The 21,054-nt window shown below is 33.6% G+C and overlaps 1 protein-coding gene across 1 annotated transcript in view; it reads left to right on the top strand.

Moving 5' to 3' along the window:
• Positions 1–21,054, top strand: part of LOC142348830 (X-ray radiation resistance-associated protein 1-like) — an 87,299-nt gene that overhangs the window by 20,115 nt on the left and 46,130 nt on the right. The window contains exons 3-4 of the mRNA XM_075400360.1: positions 8,184–8,255; positions 8,347–8,419. Of these exons, the coding sequence (XP_075256475.1) occupies positions 8,184–8,255; positions 8,347–8,419 (145 nt within the window). The remainder of the gene's footprint in view (positions 1–8,183; positions 8,256–8,346; positions 8,420–21,054) is intronic.

Here is a 21,054-nt window from a genome sequence, read left to right as displayed (position 1 = left end):
TAGTAACACCTACATATACTGGAGTATCATATTCTATTTTTTTCTTTATATTTAATTTGGCTATAATCTTTATATCTAGTTATATTCTTAAATGTCGGTTTACTTATACTTTTCATTATCTTTTCTTCATCGTGTAAGAACTTACTTTGAAGGAAGTGTAGAGGAGTCATGCACATTCTTCCATATAGTGAGTGGTTCAATAGTTTCCTTACATCTTTTTCCGCTTCATTTTTAGCTGTTGCTCTTTTGTTAGTATTGTTTTGAATATAGTCTCTACATATGTCATATTGTTTAAATTCAATTACTCTATGTATTTTAGTTACTTCTTCACCCATCTTAACATAGAACTTTAACATTCTATAATGAACCATATATTCTGTTTTGTTGTGTTGATCTAAGATTAATTTCTCTGATCTTGCCTTGCCTCCATCTCTTTCTCTTTAGCCTAATTCATTATCATTTATCTTTCTTTTATTAGGCATTAGTGCTAACTGTATTGAGTACTCAGTGCATTGAGTACTCAAAGTCCTTATAGGGTAGCTTCTGCATCATTGCATAGGCATATAGGTTGTTTGCGTCTATGTACCATATGGTCTTACCATTGTCATTGCCATTGTCATTGCCATTACTATTATCATTAACATTAGCGTTACCATTATTTATATATCTATCACCCATTATACCACATATACCACCTCTCTTTGCTTCAACGAAATTATCTAGCATTTGCTTGTCTTGTAATGTATCTAATGTAACACCACTTAACATTAACCAACAATCAAAACTATAACCAGGGAGACTAACATAATGTAGAGGGTTGAGACCGACTTCTTTCATACTTAATTTGACATATTCATTCATGCAGTAGTCTAATATTTCCACATCATTCTGTAAATACTCTATAGTTAGATCTTTGCCAGTTTTATGACTGTTGTCTTATGAAGTTAGATCTTTACCAGTTTTATGAAGTTATCGACTTCTTCTTGTGTTGGTAATTTATTAGATAGTGAGGATTTGAAGTCTTCTATATTTAGGTTATCTATAGAATTGACATAGTCATCTAAACCAAAATATTCATAGGGATATAATGTTTTAGTTTTACACCATTAGGCACAGCTAAGAAGTTATATCTATCTAAGAATTTGAGACGACCAATAATAAACATCTTAGACTTACCAGCAGCTAGTGGTATGCTATCTACTTTTCTATTATCATTATTCTGTTTAAAGAGTTCACTATAGAGTAGATTGAAAGCATAACCAAATCCTATATGGAATATTACGGGAATGAAGTTTTGTTGTTTGTATCTTAGATTATACATTCTACATGCTGGTCCTCTATATTTATCAGTTTCATGACAGTGATCTCTTACTTTATTAAAACATGTTTTGCTGCTTATATGACAAGTGTTTGTGGCATTATGATAATGTTTACCTTCCGTAAATATCATTGGTTTGTTTAACTTGAAATTATTCTCTGTTTCTATTTCTAAAAGATCTCTATTAAATCTTTTGATGCAGTCTAGACCAAAGTAGTATTTGAAATTACCTTGCCAGATGTAACCCACACTTATTGGTATGTGTTGAGCTATTACATATTTACAGTAATTAGTTGCGACTTCAACAATGCAACATTCTATATCAGCGGTTATAATGTTTTATATTCTGTTGCTTATGTTCATTTATAAATTTAATATGCTTTTTCTTGGGACAAACAACCTCTGGTTTGAAAGAGTGGCTACATATATGATTGTCATATTTAATTTGAGAGTTAATTCAATATGTACATCTATCACAATAATAATAATTAATGTTATTTTTATTTGGACGATCTAACAGGGTTTCTATGTTTTTAATTAGGGCACAGTGTTCTCTTTGTCCATCCCCCCAAACTAATATTCTTACATCTTTTCTATCTTTTAATAAAATCATCCACTGATTTAAGCAATTCAACTTTACCATCACCACAAGGTGTGTATATCCAAATATTAATATTATATAATTTTTGTATTCTCATTATATAGCCAAGGTCATCGTCATTTTGTTGTCTTGGTACAATTAGATTATTTACATATTTACTTTCACGTGTTGCATGGTCCATGGCAGGATGTAGCCAAGCAGTAATAGTTAGTTGCAAGCAATTGTATTTGGAATTGCGTTTATTTAATATTTATTTAGAGTTTTTGAGATCGGGGGTTAAATCTATATAACTACCAATGGATGCTTTGGTCGGTTCAATGTTTATCTGAATACTTCTTAATCCAAGAAACTCAAAGTCAGAGCCATAACCTTCGTATATTTCTTTTTCAAAGTTTTGCCATTTTTGAAGTCTCCATTTTCACATATTGCGTTATTAATAATATAGTCAGTGTTGGAAAATATTTTAGTAGTTTCAACTTCTTCTTTGGTTCTCTTCTTGTACTCACACTCGGCTCTGATCTTATATTTAAAACTCTTAACTTTACGAAACTGGTAACAATTTTTAATTTCTTCTAAAGAGTTATTAATAGCTTAATCTATATCTTCAATGTAATTTCCGGCTTTATCAGTAATATAAAATTCTTTCATGTTCTGGCTAGAAGTTATATCGAAGTATGCTGTGTTTTCTAGATACTTGCGATTATGACTATATGGGTGAGTAGTTAGGGCTATTTTATTTTTAAATTCTGCGTGGCATTCTTTACATTCGTACTTAATTCTGCTATAGATACTATCTTCAGTTTTAGGTTTAGTGATGGGTTTAGTTTTAATAGTATCTTTGGTGTTATCTTTAGGTATACTCTCAGTTTGGGGTACCAAGGGCGAAGCCCCTTTAAGCCTACTCTCAGTTTTAGACTTACTCTCAGTTTTAGACGTACTCTGTTTTAGGCTTGCTCTCAGTTTGGGGCTTAGGTCTGAAGAAGTAATATTTTTTGAGTTACACACTCTTTCCATGTTTTCAGGTATTGGTTGGGGTGATGGGGGTATAACCCTTTCAGCTTTGGGTTTAACATCGATTGGGGCTTCATCATCAGAGCCAAACATTTTCTCTAACAATTCTTTGTTTAGAATCATATGATTGATGCCTGTATAGTCCTTTCTTTGTTTCAAAGGATAAATCACAGACGTCGCAGAAGTTGACCTTACTGTTAGTTGAGTGAGACATGGTGTATTTTATCGGGGAAAATTTTGGAAAAAATAAATTTTCGAAAGTGAAAAATGAAATGAAGTGTGATAAGTGTGAAAATAAGCATTGGAGAGAATGTTGTAATGATTTCAAAGAGTTAGAATATTGTTGTTATATATGCAAGGATATAGTTAAAGTGAAAGATTATATTAAACATTTGGGTGACCATTATGCCAATCCAAATCAATATCTAGAGTGTAATATGTGTGAAGTTTATGAGCATATTTCTTTCTTTAGGTTTAGAAATGGAAGATGCAGACTGTGCATCTATCTTAACAGATATAGATTTGGTCATACTAGAAATCAGTTTAGAGAGCATGTTTATAATTATAATATCTGCGAAGCCGTTTCACGGATCTGCGAAGCAGGTTCCACTTGATCGGCGAAGCCGCTTCGCGGATGGAGAAACATGGTCGAAGACCCATCGGTGAAGCCGTTTGGTGTGCCACTGACGGAGTCCGTTCACGGATCGGCGAAGAAGGTTCCCTTTGATTTAGATCTATTGTATTTTTGCACAAGTGAGCGGGTTATAGGGCTTAATTTTCATTTTTGGAAAAAAATGTTAAATATTAGCTTTAGTAAAATATATTTAGTTTTTTTCTCCCCGAATCTGGCGAATAATTAATGGGAAATTTCCGAGTTTGCCATACTATCACCAACAGCTGGGACTATTGAACTGAAGTCCTAGATTTTCTATTTGAAGTCTTAGGCGGAATAAAAAATGAAATTCATTACTAAATTACATTAGATTCTTTACAATTGGTTGGGATTCAATCTGTGGTTTGTTCAGAATAATTGACAAAATTTTTGCATGGAAATAGTCAGTTGCTCTTGCTGGCTTCAGTGAAGCCTAAGCCTAGTTCGATATTGGAGTTATTGAATCCTATAGAGAGAGACTTCCTAATGTTAGAGTTAGAAAAAATTTTTATTATTGCTATTAGTTTTTCAACCTTGCAAAACCACACGTTTAACAACTGCTAATTGTGGCAGGTTGAAACTTTGCATAGTTATAGCCAAGTTATAGGGCTACAATTTGTAGGAGCGGGAATTCCTGAATTTGGTTTATAAATTGAGTTATTAACAAAATTCGAGCAAAAAAAATTTTATTCAGTAGAGGGATATTAATATTGGCGGATATCAATATTAATTTATCAGTAGTAAGCATATCAAAATTAATGTATCAGTAGTAAGGATATCGATAATAATGTATCAGTTGTAAGGATATCAATATTAATGTATCAGTAGTAAGGATATCAATTTTAATAATAAATATATTTCTCAATAACCAATCATTTGTTTATCGTTTATGAGAGTTGTAATTCTGTCATGCACCTAGACTGTAGCTGGCTATCCTTCTGAACTTCTGCTAAGAACATTGTCAGAAGTTTTTTCCATTCCGAATAGTAGTATGTTGAGACTAGGATCCTTGGATAATTTTCACATGCTTGAGAGAAGTTTATGTAACTCTGGATAGTAGAGTAGGAATATCTTTTATCGTTCAGCAGTTGTTTCCAGGGAATATCCTTATTGTTCTCTCGATGATCTTGTTTCACTTTCCCCCATATCTATCCTCTGTCAGAAATTGTCAGTAGATATAAACGATTCAGCTTTCCCTCCATGTTATTGACTGTGGTGAGATAAGACTCAAATTCACCAACATTGAATGAATTCCTAAGTTTATCACGAAATGATAAATATTCTCGCACATTCACTTCAAACTTGTCCAGTGTTTCCTGATTCTCGTAATTTAGTAGGTCCTTCTTGAACTTGGAGAGGAATAACTGGAAGAGTTCTGTTTTAGTTCGTTTTCCAGTCTCACTTTCATGTTCAGCGGTGTTGTCGGGTATGCATATGTTCTCCTTACAAAATGTAATCATTTGAGTTGTTAAATTAGTCAACTCGTTTAGATTTTCCGCAGACAAAGAAGTGCTTGATAAAGCTCCAGTTATTAAAGTCTCGTCAAATGACGAAACTTGTTTAAAATTTTTCGCTAGTTTTTGTAGTGAAGTGAAACTCATGATGAATAGCCAAAAAGTGCCGTGGAGAAAAAAGGTCCACTCATGGAGAATTATTCTAGAACAGTCTTTTAGAATATTCTGACATGATTTTTAACTTGAAATTAATATTTCCTTTCCAAGTAATTACCTGTTTTAAAGTAAAATAATAATTAAATCCTTCCATTAAACTCAATGCTTTGTATAATCTAATAAAAATTTTAATAAATACTCAACTTGCAAGCTAATATTTAAAGATGTCTTACATTCGAAATTTTCACTCGTTTGATATCATTCTGCTAATGGTGATGGTCAATTCTGTTATTGGAGGCGGTCTTTTTAGCATGACGCGCACTTTTCCTTTCCATCATTTATTGAACTGTTTTTAGACTAAGCAAAGAGAGCGCGTATTGTGTGTATGGATGCTTTGTAGTGGATAAAACAAGGCTTCCAGTTAGCAGACGGCTCGGTCCATTTCTCCGAGATTTTACGAGGGGAAATGGATCAAGTTGGCTGGAAGCCTTGTTCTATCCACTACTGCGATTGTGGCCTGGCCTGTTAGTTAATTATTTAGGCCTTTTTTCCGCCTTTCATAGTTTTAAAGTGCTATGATTTAAAGTGCTATTGATTGCTAAAGTGCACAACAGCAAAAGCATCTTGATCATATGAGTAATTTAGTAATGTGCTTTATGACTGGGGGGTTCGAACCCCCCCCCCCCCCACCTAAAAGACCTTCAGCTCTTAAAAACTGATTTTTAACTGCTCTTGCACGAAATTCATAGCAATTATTGTAAACGTGTGTGTCTTTTTTATGCAAACTTTTCGCTTGACAATTTTGCTCTTTTCTTCTAGAACATTTATTTACTTCTCAAGTGAGTTTTTGACGCTTTCGTTCATCATTTTTGAGTGATCTCTAGTGCTCCGAAGTAAAGCTTGTTGCTAATAAAAAATCGGTTGCAGCATACCAAAATTAGGTGACTCGTAGCGCAGTGGTTAGTGCAGGTGGCCATGGATCGGGAGGTCAGTGGTTCGAATCCCTGTTGGTCAAGGTTTTTTGCACCCGTTAAGAAAAATTGATCTAAACTAAGGACCATGAATTAAATAGCCTCGCCTGTCGTTCAAGAGCAAATCTTCTGACATTTGTTGGTTTATGTTTATACCTGAATTTTTGTTCAATATATCTAGATTCGAGTAATTCCTCGTTTCTTCTAAATATCTATAATATTTTTCAGTGAGCGTATTTCTTTGTTTTTTTAAAAAAAAGACTTTTTCCCGCTAAACTTACTACTGTATAAATGAATTCCAACTCTATTGCAGACGGCTTTGAACGCACAGAGGAACTCCGTACCATCATCAACCCAAACTTTCCCAGGTTGTTTATGTTTGATCATCTTTTTGAAGGCATTTGCTGTTTTTGTAGCATATTTTGTTTTCAGTGGCTCAACCCTGAGATACCTCGACAAACAGTCAACTGCCACAAGCAGATATTTTACACCACGGTTGTATTTTGCAAGCTTATCATTATATGCTAGATCTACGGACCAGATCTCATTTATGTCATAAACTGTAACTTTGAGCCTTGAAATCCTGAGGCGACGTAAAGGGTATTTGGTGAAAGATGGTTTCGTTTCCAGGTGCATTTCAATTTTCTTAATTGATAACTTACTCAAATTTTGCAATCTCTGAGTTCTCAATTGACGCAGGGCCGTTGAAATGAGGCTTGACAAGTTTCCTAACATCATCAATAGAAATCACAATCTTTTCCACGCGTTTCTGTGTCTGTCTTCTGTTTACTTTCATCGGCTGTTGGCTCTCCGTTTTTTTCCTGTTGACTCAGGTCTTCCTTCTTAATGTTGCTGTTGTTTTTATAGTTGGTTGTTCTGATAGGGTTTCTGTTTCATCTTCACTGTCAAACAGATCCTGCGTGAGATCTTTGCTTGAGTTATAAACCAGGTCTGCTGATGTATCAAGTTCATTCAATATTTTGGAATACTTTGACAAGTCAATTTTTTGTAGGTTGTAAAATGTATAAAAACTTGTTACCTCCAATCCTTGAGGTTCATCGTCAATATTGACTAATTGGAATTGAAAGTTTTATGCAGCTTTTTTTTCATCCACTAGTTTCAATTACATTATTGAGTCAAATCCTGAATCCTGTTTGTTCACTATTGGCTCTATTTCACTGTCGTCAGTAAACAAACGGTTCGTCTTTTAAATGGTCTAGATCACTTGTTGGTTCGACGCTAATCTTTGTTCCTTGGATGAGCGTTAGTGTCTGCGTCTTGTACTTTTTCTCAATCCTTGTTCAACATTTGGAATATTTCTTTTTAGGAGTGATAACTGAGAGTTGCTTTTGCTGATACATTGGATTATCAGATTTTTTCCTTGGTTGGGTTTTTTGAAATAAACTTTTATTTGGGGATCAATACAAATTCTTCTGCTTGTATTATTTGACTTATATGTAAATGTAGCACGAGAATCCCAAAGCTGTGAAGAGTTCTGATTTTCTGGTTAAAATATATCGCGTGTTCTTCAGACTTGTTTCCTTTACTAAAATTTTGAAATGAATCCTGAAATTTGAAATTTTCAATGTTTGAGGCTTCGGGTGTCTAAGATGGAAATTGTTTAAATTGTTAACAAAGAGCTAAAATGAGAATCTAGGAACTAGGCAATTTTAATTTCTGCTGCAGTTAACCTTCTAACAACCGGAAGCTGTCATTTGACTGTAGGGCGGGGATTCGGACCCCCACACCCTACAAGACCTCAATTCAACCAAAATCTTGATTTCTCTCGAAATGAAAATTGGTTCAAGTTTTAGCAGTCAGTGTAGCACCCAGAGTCTAGAGGAAACTGCAGAAACTTGAACAAATTTTGTTTTCGAAAGAAATCAGGATTTTGGTCGACTTGAGGTCTTTTGGGGGGTTTTGTCCGAATCGCTACCCTACAGTCATATGGCAGTTTACCATACTTTTCACGTGTCTTCCTTTTTTAAAGACCTAATGAATTAGCACTGCATTATTTCAGCTCCGCGTACATGGTGTCAGTGACCCAAGTGATTTGAGTGCGCTAGATATCTCAGGACGACCTCTTGAAACTGTAAGTCTCGCCTGTTCCTTACTGATCTGCAAAGATTGATATTGTTCAACAAAAACTTTAACTTTTCAACGTGTTGATTATTGCTGTTTAGGTCAACGATGAGGATATGGAGCTGTTCGAGAATGTAATCTACATCAATGCTGCCGAGACATTGCTCCCATTTGGTAAGGATTATGGTTCAAATTTATTTGAACCAGTGACACGGAACTGTCCTGTTTTAGTCATTGGTTCTTAATGAGATTTAATACACAATATCATAGTACTGGAGCAACCTTAATTCCCCTTTTAATCGTAATTCTCTTTTCGTATATGCTAACAAGCAGATTCGAATGATGCGATGCTTGGCACGGAATGTTTCCACTTTCTTATTTAACTACATACAATAAGGTTTGGGAACGCTTTTGCAGCTAGCGTTTTGTGTACAAAGATAATAATTTCAAAAGGCTGTAGAAGTATAAAAGGCTGTAGAAAAACTGACGAGAAATGAGAGATTCGATTGAAATTGAAGTTCATGCCCAACCTTAATCTTGCGCTTTACAGCCAGTATTTAAGATCGCCAAATGTTATACTCCGATTATATGATACTCCTATAAAGTGATGCAGCTATTTTCGATAGCCGCAAAGCGATAGCTGAGGCTATTATTGTCCTTCCCTTGATTATATTGGTGCTCCTGTCTTTTTGTACAATCCAAGAATTGGATTGTATTGGAGCTCTGTGTTTTCATTTATAATAGTCGCCCTCATCTTTTCAGCCGGATATTATAGCGCTCCTATTTATACAATCCCCGAATTGGATTGTATTGGTTCTGCCTTATATTTTTTTCACACCTTTTTCGATAACTTCGAGCTTCAAAACGGGATCAACAGGTAAAGCTCAGCGGGCATCAAGTTTCATTAGAGGGCCCCAGCTGGCTTTAGTAGTCCTTCGGGTGCTTAGAGTGGTGCAGCTGCTGGCAAGGCCGTAATTCAATGTTAAAAGGTCATTTTTATGAGCTTTTGAGTCTCAAAATGGTGCAATAAAAACGTTTTTCGGATTTTTTTTTATCTGACCGGTCTTAAATTGACGTTTCGTAAGGTTGATAAACGTTTAATTAATTGAAGACATAATTATTTTTCTCGATCATTTTGTGAGCTATTTTTTGGTACTGCAAACGTAAACACGCAAAATGATACTAATTCTTACAATTTTTTTGTAAATTTTGTCATCTTTTGAGTTTTTCGAGCCCCAGGGCCAAAGGAATCTCCTCTAGGGTTTGATAATAGGTTACCGCATGTTGTGTAGTGGGAATGGAATGTTTTTTCAACATTTTTATAACAATTTTGCAGTTTGATAAATTTAAGCAGTTTTCTTAGTTTTATTTTTAAAAAGTTTGTCATTTTAAGTTTTTTTTAGACCTCAAGGATTTGATAATAGGTTACTCAATATGTTGTCGTGGTAATGGAATGGTTTTAATTTAAGCATTTTTTGAAAAAAATTGCAAATTTTTAAGTTTTTAAATGTTTTGTCACATTTTGAGCTTTTTTGAGATCCATGGGCCAAAAAAACTCCTAGAGTTTGGTTATAGGTTACTGCACATATTCTTGACAATGGAATAGTTTTCAACAGTTAAATATTACGAATGTTTGCATTTTTTTAAAATAAAACTTGCGTTTTCTATTTTTTTAAAAAAATTTGCCATTTTTCTCAACCGCCCGGGGCAAAGGAAACTCCTCCAGCTTTTGCTAATAGATTAATGCATATTTTTTAGTGGCAATGGAATTGTTCAACATTTTAATATCAGGAATTTTTGTATTTCTCTGAAAATGATCATGTTTCGAGTTTATCGATCTTCGTGGGTCAATGAATCTTTTCTTAGGCCTGAAATTGGGTTACTGAACAGTTTATGAAGACCATGAAATGTTTTTTGAAGATATTAATATCACGAATTTAAGCAAACTTTTAATTAAAATATATGAAATTGTCTTTTTCTGAGTTTATCGATCTTTAAGGGCCAATTTGACATTTCAAGGTCTTGAAGATGTGGTACTGGAACTGAAACTTTTCGAGTATTTTGGCATATTTCTCGAGTTTTCATCTTTAGTGGCTTATTGACCCCTTTCAAGCCTGTGCGTGGGTTAATTGGTAGATTTAAGTGGATGAAAATTGAGACTGTCAAACGAAAAATTTGCCCAAAAAGGATACACACGTTTACAGTTAATGCTCCAAACTTCGCTCAATAGCAATTGGTAAAATCTATCATTTCGTCAATTTTAAAACTGCTGTAAACAGAAAGACCTAAGTTTGGCGTAAACATCAAATTCAATTTGTTTATTGACCGTGATACTAACCCCTGTAATCCTCTTACTTAGAAACAGGAGTATGTTTAACCACAAAATGACATCAAAATAGTTCGCACTTTGTTTTTGTACAAAAATCAAATTTTTAAAAATTCTTTTCCATTCTTTGAATCCCATTCGTGGTTATGGGAATCAACGGCGGCTGCTTTTTGGCAATCTGCCGAGTATGTTTTTAAGACGTTTTTACAAAATTTTCAATGAATTTGATCTTCCCAAACAGGATAAACAGGTAAGACCCAGTTGGCACTAAGTTTCATTAGAGACCCAAAGCTGGCTTTTTAGTCCTTGAAGTGATAAGAGCGGTGCAGCAGATGAGAAGGCCTGAATTCAAGGTTAGTTTTGTCATTTTTCCGGTTTTAGTTTGATGAGTCTTGAATTGACATTTATCAGAGTATAAATGCTTTTATGACCATTTATTGAGCTATATGTTTTGGTATTGTAAACATAAATAGGTAAAATGATACTTTTTTTTCGCAATTTCAAGTTTTTGAAGATGTTTGTCATGTTTTGAGTTTTGCTGGACTCAGGGGCCATAAAAATCTCTTCTATGGTCTGATTTTAGGTTTTGCGTAATTTTTAGTGGCAACGCAGTTGTTTCCAAGGTTTTAACGCGAATTTTATCACTTTTTTGATAAAATTTACATTTTTTTCAAGTTTTATGAAAATTTGTCAATTTTTTTTTCGATCCCAGTAGCCAGATAATCTCCTCTAGGGTTTGATAATAGGTTACTGCATGTTGTGTAGTGGGAATGGATTGTTTTTTCAACATTTTTATAACAATTTTGCAGTTTTGATAAATTTAAGCAGTTTTTGAAAAAATTTGCAAATTTTTAAGTTTTTAAATGTTTTGTCACATTTTGAGCTTTTTTGAGATCCATGGGCCAAAAAAACTCCTAGAGTTTGGTTATTGGTTACTGCACATATTCTTGACAATGGAATAGTTTTCAACAGTTAAATATTACGAATGTTTGCATTTTTTTAAAATAAAACTTGCGTTTTCTATTTTTTTAAAAATTTGCCATTTTTCTCAACCGCCCGGGGCAAAGGAAACTCCTCCAGCTTTTGCTAATAGATTAATGCATATTTTTTAGTGGCAATGGAATTGTTCAACATTATAATATCAGGAATTTTTGTATTTCTCTGAAAATGATCATGTTTCGAATTTATCGATCTTCGTGGGTCAATGAATCTTTTCTTAGGCCTGAAATTGGGTTACTGAACAGTTTATGAAGACCATGAAATGTTTTTTGAAGATATTAATATCACGAATTTAAGCAAACTTTTAATTAAAATATATGAAATTGTCTTTTTCTGAGTTTATCGATCTTTAAGGGCCAATTTGACATTTCAAGGTCTTGAAGATGGGGTACTGGAATTGAAACTTTTCGAGTATTTTGGCATATTTCTCGAGTTTTCATCTTTAGTGGCTTATTGACCCCTTTCAAGCCTGTGCGTGGGTTAATTGGTAGATTTAAGTGGATGAAAATTGAGACTGTCAAACGAAAAATTTGCCCAAAAAGGATACACACGTTTACAGTTAATGCTCCAAACTTCGCTCGAGAGCAATTGGTAAAATCTATCATTTCGTCAATTTTAAAACTGCTGTAAACAGAAAGACCTAAGTTTGGCATAAACATCAAATTCAATTTGTTTATTGGCCGTGATACTAACCCCTGTAATCCTCTTACTTAGAAACAGGAGTATGTTTAACCACAAAAAGACATCAAAATAGTTCGCACTTTGTTTTTGTACAAAAATCAAATTTTTAAAAATTCTTTTCCATTCTTTGAATCCCATTCGTGGTTATGGGAATCAACGGCGGCTGTTTTCTGGCAATCTGCCGGGTATGTTTTTAAGACGTTTTTACAAAATTTTCAATGAATTTGATCTTCCCAAACAGGATAAACAGGTAAGACCCAGTTGGCACTAAGTTTCATTAGAGACCCAAAGCTGGCTTTTTAGTCCTTGAAGTGATAAGAGCGGTGCAGCTGATGAGAAGGCCTTAATTCAAGGTTAGTTTTGTCATTTTTCCGGTTTTAGTTTGATGAGTCTTGAATTGACATTTATCAGAGTATAATTGCTTTTATGACCATTTATTGAGCTATATGTTTTGTTATTGTAAACATAAATAGGTAAAATGATACTTTTTTTTCGCAATTTCAAGTTTTTGAAGACGTTTGTCATGTTTTGAGTTTTGCTGGACTCAGGGGCCATAAAAATCTCTTCTATGGTCTGATTTTAGGTTTTGCGTAGTTTTTAGTGGCAACGCAGTTGTTTCCAAGGTTTTAACGCGAATTTTATCACTTTTTTGATAAAATTTACATTTTTTTCAAGTTTTATGAAAATTTGTCAATTTTATTTTTTTCGACCCCAGTAGCCAGTTAATCTCCTCTAGGGTTTGATAATATGTAACTGCTTAGTTGCTAGGGGCAATGGAATGGTTTTCAACATTTTCATATCTGGATTTTTTGCATTTTCTTTTAAAGAATGAAATTGGTTATTGGAATGCCTCTGGAGACAATAAAATGGCGCAGAAGAAATTTTTATTCCAAATTTTGGTCTTGCGGATGCGTTAATAGACAGATTCTAGAGAAAAAAGTGTTTGTCGTATTTCTCGACTTGTTTTTTATCAAGACTACTGACCTCTTTCAAAGCTTGCCGGTGGGGCAATAGGTGTTTTTAACTGAATAATTTTTGGCCTCCTGGGTAAAAGTTTCAAGAGTGTTAGGAATGCTTATATTCTTGTTCCGTTTGATTGAGTATTTTAGTTTCTCAATTTTTGAGTTTGTTCAATTGATCTGCTGGTCAGGTACAGTAATTATAAGAGTTTTGTTCATTTCCATGGATTTTATTTCAGGACTTATCCTATTATGGTGTTTGTTAAATGTTTTCACACCTTTTTCCACAACTTGAGCTTTGGAAACGGGAAAAACAGGTAAATTTCAATGAGCATCAGGTATCCCTCAAGTGTTTTTTTTTGTGGTGAGACAACTGGGAAGGCAATTCTGTTCAGTTTTTGATCCCAAATTGGTGCAATGTTGCACGTTCCGTTTTTTCATAGCTGCGTCAACAATTCCAGGCGGCTATTATTACTGACCTAATTTTTTTTTACTTCGTCTAGCTTTTTTCGTTTCGTCTTACCCTGACTTTTTCAATAACTTCCGTTTGATTGAGTATTTTAGTTTCTCAACTTTTGAGTTTGTTCAATTGATCTGCTGGTTAGGTACAGTAATTATAAGATTTTCGTTCATTTCCATGGATTTTATTTCAGGACTTATCCTATTATTTTTTGTTAAATGTTTTCACAGTTTTTTCCACAACTTTGAGCTTTGAAAACGGCAAAAACAGGTAAAGCTCAATGAGCATCAGGTATCCCTCAAGTATTTTTTGTGGTGAGACAACTGGGTAGGTAATTCTGTTCAGTTTTTGATCCCAAATTGGTGCAATTTTTCACGTTCCGTTTTTTCATAGCTGCGTCAACAATTCCAGGCGGCTATTATTACTGACCTAATTTTTTTTTACTTCGTCTAGCTTTTTTCGTTTCGTCTTACCCTGACTTTTTCAATAACTTCCGTTTGATTGAGTATTTTAGTTTCTCAACTTTTGAGTTTGTTCAATTGATCTGCTGGTTAGGTACAGTAATTATAAGATTTTCGTTCATTTCCATGGATTTTATTTCAGGACTTATCCTATTATTTTTTGTTAAATGTTTTCACACTTTTTTCCACAACTTTGAGCTTTGAAAACGGCAAAAACAGGTAAAGCTCAATGAGCATCAGGTATCCCTCAAGTATTTTTTGTGGTGAGACAACTGGGTAGGTAATTCTGTTCAGTTTTTGATCCCAAATTGGTGCAATTTTTCACGTTCCGTTTTTTCATAGCTGCGTCAACAATTCCAGGCGGCTATTATTGCTGACCTAATTTTTTTTACTTCGTCTAGCATTTTTCGTTTCGTCTTACCCTGACTTTTTCAATGACTTTGTGTTCTACTGCTTTGCACTCACTTATGGAACTTTAAATTTTATCAGCATTTACTAGTTAAAGATCAAAAGTGTGCATCCAAGTAGTGCCAAACTATATGCCCTAGTTCTTTAGTATTAGAGTCTGGTCAATCTGTTTATCTTATTTCTTTAGTTATATCTATCGCGGTTATTTTCCGGCAATCTGCCGGCTATGTTTTTGGAGTTTTTTTTTATCGAACCAGTCTTAAATTGACGTTGATAAGAGTTGATAAAGGTATTTTGCAAGACATACTTTCTAAGACTATTTCTTGAGCTTTATCTTTGTGTACTGCAAATAAAACATCCAAAATTATACTAATTTTTACAGTTTTCATTTTTTGACCAACTTAGATTTTTTTGAGTTTTTCCAGCACCATTGGCCAAGTAAACTCCTCTAGGTTTTTTTAAATTTTTTAAAATAAAACTTGAGTTTTTGTACTTTTTCCAGCCCAATAAGCCAAGAAATTTCCACTTTTTTGAATTTTTGTGCTTTTTCCAGCCCAAGAGGCCAGGAAACTTCCTCTTCGGTTTGATAATGGGTTTTTACATAGTTTCTGGTGGTGTTGGGATCAATTTCAAGTTTTCATTATCACAAATTTTCGGAATTTATATAATAAAATTTGTAATTTTTTTTCAGTCTGAAAATTATCATGATCCAAGTTTATCGATCCTCAAGGGCCAGTAAAACTTTTCCTAAGCTCAAAATTGGGTTACTGGATAGTCTTTATAAACAATGACATGGTTTGGAAGATATTAGTATCGCCAATTTTGCTACGTTTTCATAATCTTTGCAATTGTTTCCTTTCTTTTTGAAATTTTTGGTCAATTTCTGAGTTTATGAACTTTCAGGGCCACTGAAATCTTTGCAGGCCTTGCTACTGAACAGATTTCAGAGACAAACGTATGGTTTTGAACACGATTTTATCGCGAAACTTAAAAACCTTCTATAAGTTTTTCAATTTTTGTTTAGAAGTCTTTGTCATAATTCTCGGAGTTTTTATCTCGAGTAGTGGCATATACACACCTTTCGAGTCTTTGCATGTTTTAATATGTTTAATTAATTGGATCAGATTAAGACTTAAATTTAAAAGCTTTCCGAATTTTAGCAATAATTTCATCTTCAACAGACCCCTTTTTAGGGCTTTTGCTTTTCGTTATTGGGTATACTATTTGGCTCAGTTTGGGCCTTCTGGATACAAATTTAACTAGCAATTAGTGTCATTTTGTTTTATTTGTTTGATTACTCTAGTTTCTCTAATGTTTTGAGAGAATTCTTCACTAGAGATGTTCAATTGATCTGCAATTCATATACAGTAATTCTAAGTTTTTCATTGAATTTTTTGTATGGTCTTTCAGGACTTGTCCTGCTATGTTTTTTAAGATATGTTCACTCATTTTTCGATGATTTTGAGCTCAATTTGTAAACAGAAAGACCTAAGTTTGGCATAAACATCAATTTCAATTTGTTTATTGGCAGTGATACTAACCTTTGTAATCCTCTTTGTTAGAAACAGGAGTATGTTTAACCACAAAATGACATCAAAATAGTTCGCACTTTGTTTTTGTACAAAAATCAAATTTTTAAAAATTCTTTTCCATTCTTTGAATCCCATTCGTGGTTATGGGAATCAACGGCGGCTGTTTTCTGGCAATCTGCCGGGTATGTTTTTAAGACGTTTTTACAAAATGTTCAATGAATTTGATCTTCCCAAACAGGATAAACAGGTAAGACCCAGTTGGCACTAAGTTTCATTAGAGACCCAAAGCTGGCTTTTTAGTCCTCGAAGTGATAAGAGCGGTGCAGCTGATGAGAAGGCCTGAATTAAGGTTAGTTTTTTTGTCATTTTTCCGGTTTTTGTTTGATGAGTCTTGAATTGACATTTATCAGAGTATAATTACTTTTAATGACCTTTCATTGAGCTATATGTTTTGGTATTGTAAACATAAACATGTAAAATGATACTTTTTTTCGCAATTTCAAGTTTTTAAAGATGTTTGTCATTTTTTGAGTTTTTCTGGACTCAGGGGCCATGAAAATCTCGTCTATGGTCTGATTTTAGGTTATTGCGTAGTTTTTAGTGGCAACGCAGTTGTTTTCAAGATTTTAACGCGAATTTTAGCACTTTTTCTTGATAAAATCTACATTTTTTTCAAGTTTTATGAAAATTTGTCAATTTTATTTTTTTCGACCCCAGTAGCCAGTTAATCTCCTCTAGGGTTTGATAATATGTAACTTCATAGTTGCTAGGGGCAATGGAATGGTTTTCAACATTTTCATATCTGGATTTTTTGCATTTTGTTTATAAATTTTGAAGTTTTTTCTAGTTTTCTGAAAATTATTGTCATAATACTATTTTATCGATCTTTATTAGCCAATGAAACCTTTTAAAGAATGAAATAGGTTACTGGAAAGCCTCTAGAGACAATAAAATGACTCAGAAGAAATTTTTTTCCAAAATTTTGATCTTGCGGATGCGTTGATAGACAGATTCTAAAGAAAAAAGTTTTTGTATTTCTCGACTTGTTTTTTTTCAAGGCTCTTGACCTCTTTCAAAGCTTGCCAGTTGGGCAATAGGTGTTTTTAACTGAATAATTTTTGGCCTCCTGGGTAAAAGTTTCAAGAGTGTTAGGAATGCTTATATTTTTGTTCCGTTTGATTGAGTATTTTAGTTTCTCAACTTTTGAGTTTGTTCAATTGATCTGCTGGTTAGGTACAGTAATTATAAGATTTTCGTTCATTTCCATGGATTTTATTTGAGGACTTATCCTATTACTTTTTGTTAAATGTTTTCACACCTTTTTCCACAACTTTGAGCTTTGAAAACGGCAAAAACAGGTAAAGCTCAATGAGCATCAGGTATCCCTCAAGTATTTTTTGTGGTGAGACAACTGGGTAGGTAATTCTGTTCAGTTTTTGATCCCAAATTGGTGCAATTTTTCACGTTCCGTTTTTTCATAGCTGCGTCAACAATTCCAGGCGGCTATTATTGCTGACCTAATTTTTTTTTACTTCGTCTAGCATTTTTCGTTTCGTCTTACCCTGACTTTTTCAATGACTTTGTGTTCTACTGCTTTGCACTCACTTATGGAACTTTAAATTTTATCAGCATTTACTAGTTAAAGATCAAAAGTGTGCATCCAAGTAGTGCCAAACTATATGCCCTAGTTCTTTAGTATTAGAGTCTGGTCAATCTGTTTATCTTATTTCTTTAGCTGTTTCAACTCATGGAAGGCGACAAGCATCTATCGCGGCTATTTTCCGGCAATCTGCCAGCTATGTTTTTGGAGTTTTTTATCGAACCAGTCTAAAATTGACGTTGATAAGAGTTGATAAAGGTATTTTGCAAGACATACTTTCTAAGACCATTTCTTGAGCTTTTTCTTTGGGTACTGCAAATATAAACACCGAAAATTATACTAATTTTTACAATTTTCATTTTTTTGACCAACTTTGTAATTTTTTTAAGTTTTTCCAGCACCATTGGCCAAGTAACTTTCTCTAGGGTTTTTATAGTTTTTTTTAAAAAAAACTTTTTTGAATTTTTGTACTTTTTCCAGCCCAATAAGCCAAGAAATTTCCACTTTTTTGAATTTTTGTACTTTTTCCAGCCCAAGAAGCCAGGAAACTTCCTCTTCGGTTTGATAATGGGTTATTGTATAGTTTCTGTTGGTGTTGGGATTAATTTCAAGTTTTCATTATCACAAATTTTTGGAATTTATTTGATAAAATTTGTAATTTTTTTTCAGTCTGAAAATGATCACGATCCAAGTTTCTCGATCCTTATGGGCCAGTGAAACTTTTCCTAAGCTCAAAATTGGGTTACTGGATAGTGTGTATAAACAGTGACATGGTTTGGAAGATATTAGTGTCACCAATTTTGCTACGTTTTCATAATCTTTGCAATTGTTTCCAATTTTTTTTTGAAATTTTTGGTCAATTTCTGAGTTTATGAACTTTCGGGCCACTGAAATCTTTTTAGGCCTTGCTACTGAACAGATTTCAGAGACAAACGTTTGGTTTTGAACACGATATTATCGCGAAACTTAAAAACCTTCTATAAGTTTTTCAATTTTTGTTTAGAAGTCTTTGTCATATTTCTCGGAGTTTTTTTTCTCGAGTAGTGGCATATACACACCTTTCGAGGCTTTGCATGTTTTAATATGTTTAATTAATTGGATGAGATTAAGACTTAATTTTAAAAGCTTTAAGAATTTCAGCAATAATTTCATCTTCAACAGACACTTTTTAGGGCTTTTGCTTTTGGTTATTGGGTATACTATTTGGCTCAGTTTGTGCCTTCGGGATACAAATTTCACTAGCAATTAGTGTCATTTTGTTTTATTTGTTTGATTACTCTTGTTTCTCTAATTTTTTGAGAGAATTGTTAACTAGAGATGTTCAATTGATCTGCAAGTCATATACAGCAGTTCTGAGTTTTTCATTGAATTTTTTGTATGGTCTTTCAGGACTTGTCCTGCTATGTTTTTTAAGATATGTTCTTTTGATATGTTTTTTTTCTGTGATTTTGAGCTTTCAAAACGGGATAAACAGCTAACGCTCGGTGGACTTTAAGTTTCAATGGAAGCCCTAAGCTGGCTTTAGTAGTCTTGCAAGTGCTTAGAGTGTTGAATCTTCTTGGACCCGAAGGCCTAATTTTCAGGCGAAAAGGTCATTTTTAGTTTTTGCCCCCAAAATCGTTCAATTTCTCAAGTTTTTTCTTTGGTTTTGATTTTTTTGATAGCTGGGTATAGAAATAACGCTTTTCAAAGTTTGTAAAGTTCTTAAGTCGGAAGTCCTTCTAATGTCTGTTTTAATACAAACTTAAACACCCAAATTGGTAATTTTTGCAATTTTTTCAAGATTTTTGAAAATTTTGTCATTTTTTTTTCCATCTTTAGGGCGCAATGAAACGTTTTTATGGCTTGACGGTGGGTAGCTGGATACTCAGTAGAGACAACTAATTGGTTATGCAGGTAGTAGTGCCACAAACTTATTAAGATTTCCTATTTTTTCATTTTTTAAATCTGTCCTTTTCTGTATTTTTGTCCTATAGGGGCCAATAAAAATTTAGCAATGAGTAATTTGGTAAAAAATGTAACAATGAGCGTAGCAATGCGTAATTTGGTAGTTTCCAGGGACAACCATTTGGTTTTTCAGATATTAGTTTTGCGAATTTCAGTCACTTTTTAAAAGAAATTGTTTTTTCAAAATTTAAAAATTTTATGGGGTTGCTTTTAAGTTTATTGATTCTTAGAGCCAGTGGAACTTTTAATGGCCGGATCATGAGTTTTTGGGCGGACTCATAGGAGATATAAATGGGTTTGAAGATAATCAGATCAACTATTTGAGCAACTTTTTTTTAAAAAAAAATGCAATTTTCTCTAAAATTTGGATTACAAATTTTTAATCTATAGAGGCAAATGAAACCTTTTTAGGTCCTGCGAAGCTTTGCTCAATAGCTTGTAGTTAAAGCAAAATTGATTTGAAGTTGTAAATTTTACAAATCATGGCAACTTTTTCATGTGTCGATTTTCGAGTTTTTTTAGACGCCAATGAAACATATTACTAAAACCAGATTATTGAATGGTTTTGAAGGCAAACACCCTTTTCGAAACACGTGCTAGGTTTCATGTATATATTTAAGTTGAGCAGGTTTGGCTTTCAAGATTTTAGCTTCAAGAATTTTTGCAATGTCAATACTTTTTACTTTTATATAAATTTGTGAGACACTGTTTGGCTGGCATTGTTCAATTGGTCTGCTGGTCAGGTATTGTGATCTGTAGTCTCTCACTCACAAACTTCCTCACTCTCCAATTGATTTTTCCTTACTGTAATTCAGAGAGATAAGGTCAGGTGAGTGTGTTTGTCACCCTAATTGAAGCTTATGGAAGCAGCAATATGTTTTAAAGATTCTTAATTAAAATGTAGCATCTCAGCATTTAATGAAAAGAGTAAGTTTCGTTTGTTGGTCTCTATTTTCTATTGCCTTTTTGATACTTATGATCTACAAAGCTATTGCGGCTTTTTCTGGCAATCTGCCAGCTATGTTTTGTGATTGGTATTGGCTACATTTCGAGCATTCTGTCGTGCATTAAAAATCAAAACTTAATGAGAATTGTTTTGATTGAATTTGATGTTTATGTCCAACTTACTTCTTGTTCTTTGCAGCAGTTTTAAAGTCGAGAATTGAGAGATTTTATCAATTGCTCTCGAACGAAGTTTGAAGCAATTATTGTAAACATGTGTCCTTTTCTGGGAAAAATTTTTGATTGACCGTTTTGGCGTGTTTATTGTAGAACATTCATTGTCTTCTTGAGTCTTTTTCACGCTATTCTGTTTGATTGTGATATTTAATGCCCTAATTTCTTCTCTATCTTAGCGAGAGTTAAATCTACACTAAAAGCGATTGTATCATAGGAAATCTTAAGGGCGTTGATAGCCAAGTGGTCGATGACTCGGG

This window comes from Convolutriloba macropyga, chromosome 10, assembly GCF_964194025.1.
Source record: "Convolutriloba macropyga chromosome 10, txConMacr16.3, whole genome shotgun sequence".
NCBI lineage: Eukaryota > Metazoa > Xenacoelomorpha > Acoela > Convolutidae > Convolutriloba > Convolutriloba macropyga.
This window is presented reverse-complemented; position numbering and strand designations above follow the sequence as displayed.